The sequence below is a fragment of the Talpa europaea genome, assembly GCF_964194135.1.
Source record: "Talpa europaea genome assembly, chromosome: 14".
Classification (NCBI taxonomy): Eukaryota; Metazoa; Chordata; class Mammalia; order Eulipotyphla; family Talpidae; genus Talpa; species Talpa europaea.
The window spans coordinates 20,933,227-20,949,349 of NC_140082.1; the positions used below are offsets into that span (position 1 = coordinate 20,933,227).

The 16,123-nt window shown below is 36.0% G+C and overlaps 1 protein-coding gene across 1 annotated transcript in view; it reads right to left on the reverse strand.

The window, feature by feature from the left end:
• Positions 1-2,390: 2,390 nt before the first annotated feature.
• GPR158 (G protein-coupled receptor 158) overlaps positions 2,391-16,123 on the reverse strand; it is a gene marked incomplete at both ends in the record, with an annotated part of 240,943 nt that continues 227,210 nt past the window's right edge. The window contains 4 exons of the mRNA XM_084254000.1: positions 2,391-3,788; positions 4,598-4,744; positions 8,421-8,526; positions 13,304-13,442. Coding sequence (XP_084110126.1) covers positions 2,391-3,788; positions 4,598-4,744; positions 8,421-8,526; positions 13,304-13,442 — 1,790 coding nt within the window. The remainder of the gene's footprint in view (positions 3,789-4,597; positions 4,745-8,420; positions 8,527-13,303; positions 13,443-16,123) is intronic.

Below are 16,123 nucleotides of genomic sequence, written 5' to 3' on the forward strand. Positions count from 1 at the left end.
TGGTGATCATTAATGGCAATGGAACTTTAGGATCAACCCTAGGCACTCTCACTGATTTATGCTGGTGGAGAAAAATCTATGGACTAAATAATGTCATTAGGTATAATTTGGCAAGTTGTCTTTAAGCCACATCTCTAGCAGGGTCATCTAGAAGTGCAATAAAAAGTCACGGATGCTTGACTTCTTATTTCTCAAACGGTGAATAAAGTGCTATCAGAGCTCACACATAAATGAAAGAAGGAAGTGGGTCTAGAAACTCCAAACCAAGTTTATAAATATATATGTATAGATATATACTTCTGTATCTCTTCAAACCTACCCCACCAACCTGAGTAATGCACAAAGCAAGCAAATGGGTGAGGAAGATTTATGCACAGCTTTCAAAATGGTGACATGCTCATTTACTCCTGAATAAAAATCGTCGAGAAAATTTTATTGACTAATAAGCAGAATTCTTATTTTTCTTTCCACTGAGATTATTCTCTAAGAACAGCCCTTTAGCCACCTTCTGATCCCCTTTTCTTGTCTTTTATCCTCCTAGCATACTCTCCTTGCTGCTCATAAAATGAAAAACAGTTACGTAGGCTGGAAATGTCCTGACCAAATAAACAACTAATACTTCAGTATTTAGTGTGAGAGAAAGAAAATTCTGAGTTCTATTTTCAAGTCATTCATCTTGAAATGAGACTAAGCTTTGAAATGGAATCTCTTTGCATGAGCACATTAATAGTGCAAAGTCAGCAGCTTAGGATTTTCATGCCAAGTGATCAATGTGGAATGCAATCCGTTTTATAAAATATGCTTTGGGGACTGTTTCACATTGCACATAAACCTCAAGTTTTAAATTTCAAGTGAGGTGGCTCACAATGGTAATTTAAAGGAATTGTAAGTTTCCCAATGCTGGGAGAATGGAGTGTTCACACCAACTTATAGGCTTTGAATAAATCAGGTTATAAAGCTCTTTGGGATTGGAGCCCAGCAAATTCTAGCCCATGCTGGAGCAATGAAGAAGAGTTTATGGGAATAAACAGTTAAAGGTAATGTAAATATTCTATGTTCAGTATGTGTAATAAAAATATATCCATTATAATGATCTTGACACTATTGTAATTTTTCTCTTTAAAAAAATAATCCCTTAAAAGTGCTCTCATGAGCCTTCTTTCTTTTTTGTTTCAAAAGGCAAATTCCCTGGCTCTGCAGTACTGCTATAATTCTCATGTCATTTCTAGAGTCTTCCCTTTCTAATGGGAATAGTAATGCACAGTACATTCTTCTGTTAGTTTCATAGGAGATGCTGTCAACTATGAAATACTGAAAGAGTTAAAAGGGACAATATTTGGAACAAAGATATTATCTGTCTCTGCTTCAAACAAACAGTAGATAAGTTGTCCTTAACTTATTGAGACATATGACTAAGTAGGACCACTTATTCTCCAATATTAATAAAGCTTCTGAGTCCTAATGGGAAGTGCAAACAAATAACCCAACTTGTATAAAAACCCTGAATAAGACAGTATGACAAACCATGAGTGAAATAATGGTCAAACCCAAATTCACAATATATAAACCACAGCCCAAACTAAAAGTTTTTATCATAACAGTTATGGCTTCCCAAGCCAGAGAAAGATTACTGTACTTCAAGAATCAACTAAAGTTGATAGATAGCAGGTATTCTGAAAGCTGCAATAACAATTGAGTAGCTGCAGATTGCATAAATGAGTTGTGTCACATAATATCAAAGTTATTTGCAAAAATTATACAATCTGGAATGCTTGAATATGAGACACAACAATGTACAGAAACATACATTTATAAGAAAATGAGAGCAACCATTAATATAAAAGGTATTTTTTTGGATGCATTAAGTTAGCAGTGCTATCAAGGTTATATAGGTAAAGTAAGTTCTTTCAGTCAGCTACTTAGAATTTCGGTCATATACATCTACACCTGCTTCTTTGCACAATCTCATACCTCTTCTGCGTCTTCTGGTTTGCCTTGCTTAGGATCTTCAAAGTCCCGGGGGGCAAATGTTGATCAGGAACAGACATTGAGAGCTACTCCCCACAAAACATGACAAAATGTAGATTTTCCTATTATTAGCAGGAGTAAGACTTCCGGACCAGTCTAATCTTCTCTGTGATGAAGCTGCTCTGCCCTCCTACCCTATTTGGCCCATGCCTTTCACATTTTCCATGACTGACAAATACTCCTGGGGAATTTTTGATCCTAACACATGTGTCATATATCAAATTCTGGGTTTCCGCCCCCTCTTCTTTCTGGGGATGCAACACTTTAAAAATATCCCAGACCCTTTCTTTCCAAGGTCTCACTACCTTATTTGCACTTAAAATAGAAGAGGCAGGTAAAGTCACACTTGTTTCAGCATTTGGTTAATCTGGGGTCTCAAACTCCCAAGGACATACCTCAGCTCGTGATATTAACGGTTGCTGAAAGTTATTACTCGTGCTGTAGGAGCCAGGCACATTTTCCTCGGAGGAGGATGTCTTTTTTTCCTGGTCTCCTATTTGGTTGAGATTTTCATTCTCTACTTTTGATGCTACAACTTTGGGGGACAGTTCTTCATATTTCCCAGCACACACACTGGCTGCATAATGTTGAGCGCCATTCTCATTTTTAGCTCTCCCTGGGGGAACCTGAGTCTTAGCAATCAAATGCTTCTCATCTTCAAAAAGGGACTGACCTTGGCTCTCCCAAGGGCAAACCTCAGCCTTGTCTATGTTCTTCTGATTGGATTGCTGATATAGTTCAGCTGCCTTAGGCTTGTGATGAGATTTCTCCTTTAAGGAAAAAGTTGGGTTTTTCTCCATTTCAGAAGCCGCAATAGAGACATGTTTTTGAACTTTGGATTCTGAAGGCACAGGACCAGCGGTGAGGTCATAAACCTCCCAAGGGCACACTTCCTCTATGTCAAAGTTGTCCTTCCTCTGGGTGGTGCCTGGGCTCATATCAGCGTTGGCAGTGGAGGGATTGACCCTTTGTTGCTTCATAATCCCAGATTTCTGAGGTTTTCTTGGCTCCTCCAAATGACTGGAGTTTGGGGGGGCAGAATCTTTAGTCTCTGTGTTATCTGAATATGAGTACTTTCTGTTTGTCTCTTTATCTCTTGGCAGAGGTTTCTGGGACTTAGCACATTCTTCCACTCCTGAGGTTTGGGTTTTCCCAGCTAATCCCAGAGTCTTCTCCTTGGCACTTGCTATCACACTGAGAGACTTCTGTAACATGGATGTTCGTGGGTGCACAGGCTTCTTCTCCGAGCTGAGGTTGTGAGCACTGGCTGACTTACACACCAAAGGCACAGACTCTGTGGACTCAGCCTCGCTATTTTCTTTCAGTTTTTGTGTTAGTTTTTTACTAGACAGAGACTCCAATGTGGAATTTTCCGTAGCCTCCTCCTCTTGGCTCTCCGTTGGTAAGCTGTTGGATTCTTCTGTTTGCTCCATCACATGATCATAAGTGCTGTGGGATTTCTTTAGTGAGAAGACTCGGTTTTTCAGGGACTCTTCCTTGGGTTTCCCTGTATTACCTGAAGATTCTTGCGGATTCTTCCTGGCAAGCGCGGTACTTTTGGCAGTACTGTGGTCTGTGACTTCCTTGTCCTCTTTGGAACACTGCCTGCTGACTGTCTCTGGAATCTCAGTTATGCGCCTCATGATTGAACGGCCCAAGCCCTTCTTTGAGCACCGCTTTTTCTGGAGGTGGGGGTTATTTGTGATCATCTTCTTCCTTTTATATATTTCCAACTGGGCATAGAGTTTCTTCAACTCATCCTGCCAGAAAAGAGCAAATTCAAAGAGGTACGCAGTTTAGTTTATTCACTTGACAATAGAACTAAATGTAACTGGATGCCATTAAGCTAGAGCTCTTTAGGGAAGTTGTTCTAAGCTCCTCTTGACATCTGTATGCATCAACTTTCTATTCATTCTCCCTTTCCAGTTACTTTGCATTCTGTTCCACAGAGAGTTTAAACACATAAATTCCACCCTTGCTTCCCAGAGCAAGCACTTTGACTTGTGAGTTGTGCAGACCAAACTGAGCCTGGAGACCAAAACACACATATGATGAACCATCTCTCTGAACAGTAAAGGAAGCATCATACAATCACTGACAAAGTTATACTTAATGTTAGGTTAGGGTTAGGGAACAACAGATCATCAATTACTGAAATCATCACCATCCTCCACAGGCTGAGATACTGCCATAAATGACACTAAAAAATCCAGGCTTTCTTGTCATGGATCTATCCTACCTTTCCAATAGCAGCATGTCATGGACCATATTACGGAACATGTCTAACTAGTTCATTATTATGAGGGCCAGTGAGTCAGTGGAGACTATCAAGGTTGGCCACACTACTAGAGAGTTGAAATACCACTGCATTCTAATTTATAATGTGAGTATATGACTTAGAACTGGGGTAACGCTGCGTTTGATTCTTTAGTTTATATACACACACACACACACATTATCTCTTTCTCTCTCTAAAACACTTATGCACAGTGTGCACATATAAATACATGTATATGCTAGCCTGTACAAATGGGCCTTTTCTGAAATTGGTAAGAAATACTGGCATTACCCGTATGTCCTCTGGATCCAAACTGTGCTCACTCCAGGCTGAATTGATACTGCTGTTCAGGTAGGATCCAGATCTGCCTAGGTCGAGCTCATCTTCATATACTTCAGTAGCAATGTCATCTCGTGGGTTATTGCTTGAATGTGAAAACTGCAACAGACAGAAATATGAGTTCTAGACACTAATCCACTGTAAGACAGAGCACAATAATTTTCTAAATGCTCTGTTAATATCATTTCAGCTTAGATGAAATTTATTCACTGCTCTTTATAAAAGTTGTGCTGCTGTATCACTGTTTTTCTTCCTGTTTTTGCATTTATATGCCAGAGCTCTCAGCGGAGCAGTATTAGTACTTGGCCTCCTCTATGACTCCTGTTTTCATCTGTCTTTTTTCAAGGCTTCCAGTGGGAACTTATATCACATTTCCAGCATGATGCATTTGTATTTTGAAGATGAAAATTAGAAGAATCCAGACAAATGTTCTTTAAGAACAGCAATTAAGATCCATTGGCTTCTGGATGGCAGTGACTTTTGAGCAGCTGCCTATCTCATGTTTATTGTTTTGCTTCACATAGGGGAAGTCTGTACTTTACCTATGGGCACAACTACCCTGACCACAGGAACATGAGCTTTCAGTCGACTACACATCACTTCAAAATAACTATTTTCAAAACTCAGGGAGAAAGAATTCTGAGTTCCAGACTCAACTGTGTGGATAGTGAGATCATAAAAAGGACCTGGAAGCTTTCTGGAGCCCAGTTCCCCTTATCCTAAAGAGTGCTGGGCTACACAGTATGTTAAAGTTCAAATTCACTGCAATTAAATAATTTCTTTTCATGCTCATCAATATTCTCAAGTTCCCCCTTCTTCACATGTTGACATATTTGGTTATCTTCATGTGGTCTTTTGATATTTTTCAGTTTCATGTAGTCTTGCTATCTCTATTCTTTAAATGGAAAAGTAAGGAAGAGTGAATTAGATAAGTGATGGAAAGCAGGGAAATTTAAAACAATACAGCCAAACTTTACTCAACCTATAAACCAAGTGATTATCCTTCGAAAACTGAGAGAACAGTTCAGAGAACTTGGTTTCTCTTCTCCCAGTTGCCATTAGATTAGATATTCCTTTCAAAATCACCCTAGAGATAGAGATATTTTAATATCAACTATTGTAATACTCAGCAAGGCAGGTGAAAAAACTATGAGAAAAATGTGAAACAGCAATTCTCTAAGTAAGAATGAGTGTTTTGAAATTGCTACTGGGTGAGAGACCATAGAAACTCACGGATCTTCCTTTCACTCCCTACTTATGTCTGTGGGACCCTCCTATGCCACGAATTTAAAGATGAATAAGATTGAGACCTATCTTTCAAAACCTCACACGCTACTGGTTAAGCTACCTGCAGGTTACTATAATAATGGAATTTCTTTTCTTAAGCAACATGTTGGACATGATAACCAGTTGAAGAAGCAGTTATTTCTCAGGTATTGTCTACTTCCTGCCTAATATTTTTCTTAGTGTATCTTCCTAGTAAACTATTTGAACATTTTTCTCCTTTACCTCTTTTGTTCCGCTCTCCCCTTCTCCACAATATAAATACTATGAAAACACAGATTTTTTTTTAACAGTTCATTATTCTTATTCCAGGATAAAGAACAGTGCTTAGCAAAGTTCAAATTACTGAGGGCAATCATTTTTCAAATTATTTTTTGAAATATAATTCATACATAGCAAAACTCTCAACTTTAAATGGTAGAACTCAATGCTTTTTAGTATATTCACAAGGTTGTAGAACTATCATCACTACCTAATTCTAGAATATTTTCATCATCCCAAGAAGAATCCCTGAACCCAGCAAACAGCCACTTTCATTTCCCTTCGCCCCAGCCGCTGGTAGCAGCCTCTCATCTACTTTCTGTCTCTATAGATGGCCTATTCTGGACATTCCACATGTATGGAATCATGTGATATGCAGCCTTCTGTGTCTGGATTCTTTGACTTGCACAATGTTTCCAATGCTTGTGCAAGTTGTAGCATGCACCGGTGCTTCATTTTTTTTTTTTAATTTATTTTTGTGTAGAGGAACTGGGATGTAAGCTAGAGGTGTGGGGGGCAGAGGGTGAGAGTATTCACCAGAGAAAAGTGAGGAGCAGACCAGGCAGATCTACTGAAATACACTGCTGATCGGAGCAGCAGGTAAGACAGGAGAGGTCTGCTGCGCCATGTGTGGGTTAGTTTCCTGGCCAGAGATGGAACTCAGGTTATAGTGGTAAAAGTGCTAAGACTTAACCCCTACACCATTAGGGAGGCTCTGCTTCATTTCTTTTTATTGATGAATAATATTCCAGTCTATGGACTGACCTTATTTTGTTTATACATTTAACAGCTGATAGGCATTTGGGTTGTTCCACTTTGTGGCTATTATAAATAATGATGCTATGAGCATCCATGTAAAGCTGTCTATAACCTTATGATTTTACTTTTATTTGGAGCACAACAACTACTGAATGAATGAACAATGAGTATGTATCCATCTAACAAGAGTGTTATCAAATTATGTAAAGTATAAAAGTGGTTGAAAATAGTTGCAGTAACAGGTTAACCCACGAAAACTCTATTTGGTATAATTCAAGTAAGGAATAAATTAGACATTTTTCCTCTGTTTACCACAGTTTGGCCTTTTCAATCTGGGTGAGTTTCAATGTTTTTGGTAAATTGTGAGAGTTGAGGTAAAGCCTAGAATAAAATACAAAAAATCACAATTCTGGTTTCACGTGTGCTACTTTTAGAATATGTGACATTGATAAAGATATATTCTTTTTTCCCGATGTGCAAAAGAGGAAAATAAGAAAATAATAACAACAATGCTATAATTTAATAAATCATTTTATTTCACTCCAAGCATTCTTATTGCTATCATGTCATAGTTGAGGAAATTGAAACTCACAGAGGCGCAAAACCTTGGCTAATGTTATATAGCCAGTTTGGGGTGCAGCACATGTTGAGAATTCTTGTGTTCTGAGTCCTGTCCATTCCCTTCTCCCACTTCATGATGCTGCTAGGTATGTCTCTGTCAGCATCTATCATTATTAAGCCAGATTTTCTAGGTACAATACTATAATTATTTCTATTTACATAAGAAAACGTCTGAATATTTAAAACACAATATTTCCCTAAATATGATTTCAAACAAGAGGATTCTTAGAGTAGGATTGTTCTTTTTAAAAATGATCTTGCTGGGGCCTGCCCGGTGGCGCAGCAGGTTGAGCGCTGCACTGTGAAGCTGTCTGAAACCCCTGCAGCACAGGTTTGATTCCCAGCCAGCCAGGGAGAAACCCACGTGGAGGGGCAGACCCCTCCTGCCTCACCCACTGCTCCCCTCAGCAGTGTCTTCTTCGGTCCGTCTGCCTGTTCTGTTCCCCGCTGTCTCTGGTGAATTTTCTCACCCTCCCGTGCCTCTGACTGTATCACAGTTCTTGTATAAATAAATAAATCTTACAAAAAAAAGGATCTTGATGTTATAACTACAATGAAGGCCTCCTTGAGTCCAAGATAATTAGACATCAAAATATTTTGGATTGGATAAAGGACTGGAATTGATAAAGAGTTTTGTACAAATTTAGGCATCTAAAATTATATAATTTAATAAATCCCCCCAGAACCTGATATCTGCTTTACTGAGGAGGGAGTTTAAGAAACATCTTTGAGTGTCAAGTAAATTTTAAACTTCCCTTTGCTTTTATTATTGGCTATTTTCTTAAGAGGAACAACTCTATTCTCAAAAATTAATTCCCTTGAAAGAGGAAAAGTAATGTAAGAGAAGTACCTTTGGAATCAAAAGCAACCCTATGGTGACTGTCACAGTCAAATGAGTATGTGCAAAATACAGCATCAACATCCAATCAGACTGAAGTCTTGAGGCAAGCACAAATCTGCAATGAGAGTTCACTGGTTAGTGATCCAAAAAGAATTCTACTTAAAATACCATGACACTTGGAAAGTCTTTTCCTCAGTTTTATTTATTTTTTTTAAAGAAACTGTATTATTGTTTCTAAGACATTTTCCTAGGTTTCACTGATTAACAATGATATAATAACGGTTTGTAAAATGGATTTTTTAAAATAAATTTTTAGTTGTTACAAAGCATCAAATTATTTAAAACAACATAATTGAATGTATACTATTTAAAATATTATCTTAGTGAGGAATTTATAAATTTGTGTTCTAAACAGCTCTGTGGAATTCAGTACTGCGATCTGTAGCAGCAGTTTTTGAATATTTTCATAAATCAACAGGTATGTGTACAAATTAAAACTTAGTTTCTTCGTAAGATTGAATCCTTAAAACCTAAGTACTGCTTTTATTAAGGTCACTCTGCAATCACATCCTTCTTTTAATTTTTCCCCATTGTTTATCCATGAAAACTAATTAGGGGATTTTACTGCTTTCAGAATTAGGTAATTAGCAGTTTGTTTCAATAATATACATAATCAAATTTGGTTTTTCTACATTAATTTTTTAACATAATTGTTCATTTTTAAACAATATTTGCTTCCTCCCACCCCCTCAGGTGTAGTCCCCAAAGAGTTTCCTTCACCAATGCACCTGTGCACCATCACCTCAGTCCCCTGTGCTCCCCCCTCCCCCCCTTTGCTCCCTCTCCCTCCTCCTCCCCTGCAGGATGTCTCTGCATAATCAAATTTGAAAAGTCAATTTCCTGAGAAAGTGCTCGTAATAATCATGAAATAAACATATACACACATAAAGGTAAGTGAAACTAATTTTTATATCTGTATCATATTCATAACAAATATACTAAGTAAATTAGTATTAACATTAAAACAAACCTATCTAAGGGGTTTCTTTCCCATTTTTACATCAATCTTGCCCACTCCTTTCTCCTCCCCCTGGAAAAAAAAACATCAAGCTAAAATGGAAGTTTAGGATTTACCCAAAATGGTAGAAATATTTTCCATTATGTCTGCAGCATAAACAAAACAGACTTAAAACATACACAGAAGTGCAATTCCTTATGATAGTTCACAGATAACTGAAATTATCAGTTTAACTGAAATTATGCGGATTATGAGTTTTTCTGTTTTGCGAGAAAAGTGACCTTACACCTACCTGCCTTGAGTATGACCAAATATTCACTTTGCTCAGGGATGAGATACTTTTGGCAAGGTCTATGATGGGTCAGGTGAGTTTTTTTTTTTTTTTTTTTTCAGCTCTGAAACAGGATCGTTATACTCAGTAACAAGTTACAGTCTCTGAGGAATACTATTGAGGTATAGAAGCAATATAAAATGTGCTTTGGAAAATAATATAATCCCAGTCTGCTGGGGTCATTGCCAGTACTGGAACAGACAGTTACTGGAAGAGGAGAGGGATTTACAGTTTAAAAACATCCTCATGTACTGGGAATTCCTATTCAAATGTCAACACAAATGAACTTTAAATTTGTCTGATAATATCTGTAAAGAAGACTATTTATACATTTGTTTTACATATATTTTAAAGTTAAAACAGTGAATTTCCCCCAAAATAATTTTGAAGTATACTGACATCAATTATTCTTAAATTAATCAACTTTTAATTACGTTCAGATTTTTTTAGTTTGCAGTTCTGACTAGAAATAGCATAAGAAAAACTGGATTTTACAGCAGATTTAAAGGTTTTATTTTTTAAAGGTTGTTTAAACTTGTAAAAAAATAGGTCTAAAAGTCAGGAGCATGGAAATATTTGAAAATTGAAGTAAAGAATAAAAGCAAACTGTTTAAAAGTTTTGTACTTCCCCAAAGGATTTCTTTATGCTTAGTACTAAAAATAAGTAAAGGATTAGAACAGACTGGGCAAAATGCCTCCTGCATTATTTACCTTTTGGACTTAGTCTTTTCAGTTTATTTTTGACCAGTCTGACAATTTGATAAGAATGACAATTAATCCTGTATATAATATGTAATCATATTTTACATATGTACATATAAACATATGCATTTATAATTATATTTAAGCATACCAAAAAGAACACATATGGCCTACTGACAGAGAATAGTCAGTGCTAGAAATCTCACTATTATATCATTCCAGGAAAAGATTACCAATGAATCTAGCTGTTTAAGTTGCTATATTATTGCTTATTATCCATGAACTTTATCACTGTTGGAACCAGAGATATGAATTCAGCCCTAGTGTAAATAAGAAATTGTGTACACTCTATTTCTTCAATTATTTCTGCCTATTACCTGCTCCCTATTCATCCTTCTACAACCAGTGCTTTGTAGATTTAATGTGTTAAACTGTAACACTGTCTTCAGTCCTTACTCATAGTCATACAAATTAATTTTCTATGGGAGAGTATCTAATATATAATATGGTTCTTTGAAGTCAATATACTACAATCTAATCCAGTCTGTTCTATGTAGAAATATAAGTCAAGTTTGGTTTGTTTAGGCTTGTCTAAGACAATGCCAAAGCCTGTCAAGGCAGGTCACTCTGCTCCCACTGAAAGTCCTTTCCTTTCAAAACTGGTGGGGGACCACAGTTGTCTAGAAAAAAATCAATCTTTGGAGGATGCTATTCAACACTAAATTTAGTAGGTTCACCATGAACAATTCCATCAAAGCGTGTATCTACATAAATTCCAGCTCATAATTTATATGGTTCTTCTGACAGGGATGATGGGTTGTTTGGGACTCTGCAGGAGAGAATTGAGCAAAGTAAGAAAGCTATTTTCAACTACTATTTAACATGTTTTCTGTCACCTCTGTTCAGTATTAAAACTAATTTTTGGAGTGTGGCTGGTGTTATCAGATGTCAATAAAGGATTAGGGGAACTCTGGAGTCAATTAAGTTTGAAAAATGCAGGTGAGACAATGTTAAATAGACTTCCTTGCAGCATGACATTTTGGTAGAGTGTAAGATTCCTAAGAGGTGCTACCAAATGCAATGTGTCCTATGTATGCAGATACATAGAAAAACAACAAAAAGTAAAATTACTAATATGTTGACAGTGCTTATCTTTGGGTGGTTGGATTAGGGAGTGTTTTCCTCATCATTTTATGACTATTTATTGTCTTACTAGTAAGCTCTTTTAAAAGTTAATTGAAAATAATTTACCTAATCTACTTCTGAAAGGACTTCGGTCAGCTGAGAGGAATCCATTGAAAAAACATATTTAATGATAACATTGGAACAGAGAAAATCTTAAGGCAAAAATAAGACAGATAAATTTAGACAACTGTTTTGAAGAGATTTAAGTTCTTGAGAAATTAATTTGGTTTTAAGAAATCTAGCAGCAAATTGTAAGGCAAAGTAGAAAATCCTTTATAGGACATAGCCACATTTGACAAAGAGGAGACATTTAAACCAATAAGCCTTCTCATATGCTTATAACTCTCTGGTTGGTTTGTTAATATAACAACTTAAAAAATGTTCTAGAGAAGTATGCTTGTTAGATCTGGAAACACATGTATTTGATAATCCAGAAACAAATGAAAAAGCAGCTTTTCTTGGAGGAGCCTCTGGGAAAATGTAAAGTCCCTGGCTCAGTGATCAGCGCTCTCTACCACATTTTGGACCCAGGGCAGGCGATCGTGGAACTTCGAGTAGAATTGAGACAGCATTTTTCTCTTTGCTTATTTATGATTTCCTGTTTCCTTTCTCATCTTTCCTCCTTCTTCAACTCTCTTCTTTCTCTCTTGGGAGAGGTGCAAACAAACATAGGAAGCCAAATCATTTGATTCCTGTTACTTGATAGAGTTTCCAGACCATAAATACCTCCTTTTCTTACTTACAAGTTAAAAAAGTGTTGGTCGTACCTAAGGCCCAACTGCTCTCTGGCATCATTCTATTCCTAAAAGTGTAAGATGTCATTTTATATTATTACTAAGTGAAATTAGAATGTCCTGTAAAACATCCATAGAGCTACACCCTCCTGCCCTAATTCCCACTATTATTAAACCTCTATCTTTCCACTAAGGGCAAAGATAAAAAGTCTAAATTTCTAATTATATTCTTAAAAGTGGTCTGGCTTTTAATATATGTTGAGCAATTGAGTGGAATCTTTTGTGGCTTTTCAAATTATAGCATTTTTTTCATTCTCATTTTTTTCAAATATGTCAGATAAAAATTCTCAGAAGTCGAGCACATTTCATTTTGTTTAATTATTATAAGCAACTTCCTTTCTCTTTTGGACTCATTAACTCGAGAGAGACGCGGGATATCAAAAAACATTCTGACTACAGAAAGTCATTGCTAAAATGTGATGATCATAAAACCCCATTGCACAAAAAGTCCAGTCATCTTCCAGGAGGGGTTTATTAAACATGAATGAACACACAGACAAGTTATCTATATCAGTAATGTATGCATGTACTCAGTAATGTATGCATGTATTGCTTTATATACTTAGAACAAAAAGTATTACATATCATAAATAATATTCAATGACATGCCCGTAAGTATTCTATTAACACTGAGCTAACCTTCGAAATAAATGAAAGTAATAAACAACACAATAGTAGGAACTAAGAACAGTAGTTATTTTTTAATATTAATTTGTTATTTCTGTGATAGAGAAATGAGTCAACTTATAAAACACAATTCTTCCTAAATCTTTCCATTATGCATCTTATCCAATTTGCTATTTAAATTAAACAGCAACACATAAGAAAAATCAAACATTTACTAGCTCTACAGATCACTTGCCTAATTGTATGGAATATAGCAGAGATAATGAGCTCATTGTGAACTGCAACAGCCATATAGCGTGGCTCATGAAATGCTGATGGGACTGTCCGTACTGCATAGCAGAGATAAACACCCCACAAGAGGAATAAAAATTCAGCTGTGAGAAGAACAAAAAACAACAACAAAAAAAACAACAATTTTCCATTAGTTTTATAGGTGAAGAAAAAGTAAAATTTAAGTTCTTTAGCATGCATTTTGTTTCTATTATTGAAACAAGCTCAGTTAGAAATAGGTGCATACACAAATGTCATTCACACATGAATATATATGTCAAATTTATTTTAAATTTTGTTTACTGTATAGAAGATTTTTCAAAGGTATATTTTGTTTTTTCTGTTTTATTATTTTTTTAATATTGTTTGGCATCTCAGATTTTTTGTTTGCTAATACCTTTTTCCAAAAACAACTGCAAAATAATTTTCCACATCCCCAACTTAAGTTTAAGGTGTTCATAGAGAATCTGAGTTACAATGAGTTCACCAAGGTAATCAGAGATTTGTGCTTTGATCATATGCAACGTCTAGAAATTTAACTTCTTACTTCATTGGGTCTGTCTCAAAAAGTAAGGACATCCATTGTCAGAAATGTGAGAAAAATAGGTTTCTCATATTCAGTGGCATAGTTTATAGGTGAACCATTATTTCTTCACCTGACAGTAGGTAGAATACTGAAGACAATAAAATTTATAATCACCTTGTTTGCTTGCTGAAGCCAGAAGAGACAAGCATAGTGTAGCAGTTAAGAATAAGGGTTTCAGAATCAAGGGAACCTTTGCTTAATTCCTAATTAACGTTATATAATCTGTGTTGCTTTAACCTCTCTGGCCACAGTTTTCTTATATAGAAAATGAGGATAATGAAAGTACATATATCATGGAATTATCTGCTCATGAAATCAAATAATGGATACAAAGCATTTACCATAATTTCTCTCAAAGTAAATGTTAGATAAGTGAATGAATAAATGGATGAATGAATGAATAAGTAAATGGATGTTAAATAGTTCTTATTGTTAAACATCTCATATGCCATTTTCAAACTGCAGGTTGCTATTTTAGTTCTGACCAATAAGTGTCACAACCCATGTCTTAGTGACATGACCTTATTAGAAGATAATATGTAATTAACAAGAAGAAAGCTCTAATTTGGAGAAAACACTTCATCAAACAAGCAATCTATTCGTATACCAAAACACTGATTTCCATCTCCATATGCCAAAGTGTTTTACCTGCCAAAGTTTCAGCATATTTCTACAAACATTTAAACCTAAATAGAGAACCAATTATTGAAAATCTCCTAAGTAAACACATCTGTCAGAAGTTATTCTAAAATCCTGATGTGGCCAGAAGCCAAAATTAAAAATAAACCTCACTCAAAGATCTCCCTAAGATTTAGTGGAGGTTCCATACATTGAATATGTTGGTCACTGGCCAGGTGCTGTGAATTTTCTTTCTAATCAAACTCTACTGGATCAGGAAAAGCAAATGAGGAAATGCTGAATTCCTCATTTATAACTTTTTTCTTTAACACATGTAATTCTGTCCTGCTTCTTTATTCAGGTCTGGAATCTTGGAGCCAACTTTCATTGACATGTTTCAATTTTTGAGTTATTTTCCACATGTTTCATTCCTCTCAATGCCTACAAAATTACAACCAACCTTTGCCTATGTCCCTAACAATTCATACTTTATTTATAAACATCATTTTTTCAACTGGTCCATCTGAACTGGTTTCACCCTGTGTTAGACTATTCTTCCTAACAATGACAGGTTTGTTTTTATGAAACTCACCTGTAATCATATCAAGGATTTGTCCAAATCCCTGCCACTCCATTTGGGTTAAGTGATACATTTCCATTAGAATATTCACTCATAATCATTTAGCACCCTGGAAATAATTCTTTCCCCCAGAGGAAGATTTTAAAGGGGTTCCTTCCAGGGTAGATGTATCCTCATTTATAAGACTTTCTGTTGTCCACAATGCTTGGCCTTATATTTTTGTCCTTGTACATTTGTGTATTTCTTTGGCCATGACTTCTTATCTAGTTTCTTATTCTCACATCAGCCTTTTGTAAGGAAAATAAAAACTTTACTCAGAGATATCCATAAGATTCAGTGGAGGTCTCATACATTTTCATTCAGAACTCTCCAGCAGCTCACTATTATTTTATAAATCCTTTGACCTGGCAGTCCTGCTTCTCTATGACTGCTTGTTCTAGCTCTAACATGATCTCCAGTGCTCCCCAGCATAAACTCTGAGTTGACTAAGAGATCTTACTTTTCTCTGAACATCCCAATGAATCCTCTTGCTTCTGAGCCTTTGCTCATGTGATTGCTCACACAAGAAATCTCTCACCCACATTTCCAAATTTTAACCAATTTCTCAATGTCCAATCTCAATATCCAATTCCCACATCTCCATCACAAGGTCACCTGAAATAATTTTAACTTACATTGAATTTTCCTTCTAATCTCTGAGAGTCTCTAACTATTGATACCATACAGTGCGTAGAATTAAACCACATAATACACAATTGGGAGAAAATTGTTCATGGGGTCTTGTTAGTTCCCTCCCTGACCTCAAGTAGTGTGACCTCTTTCTCTCAGGGCAAGAATTGAATCTTTCAATTATTTTTTCTACTTTTTTCAGCATGATGACAGCATCCATACTGAGCACACATAGAAATATATATTAAATTGAATGAATATAAATGATACTTGTTTCGTGTCTAAATCATCAGAGATGTAGACTTTGTTACTGTGCCACTCCCTCTGACATT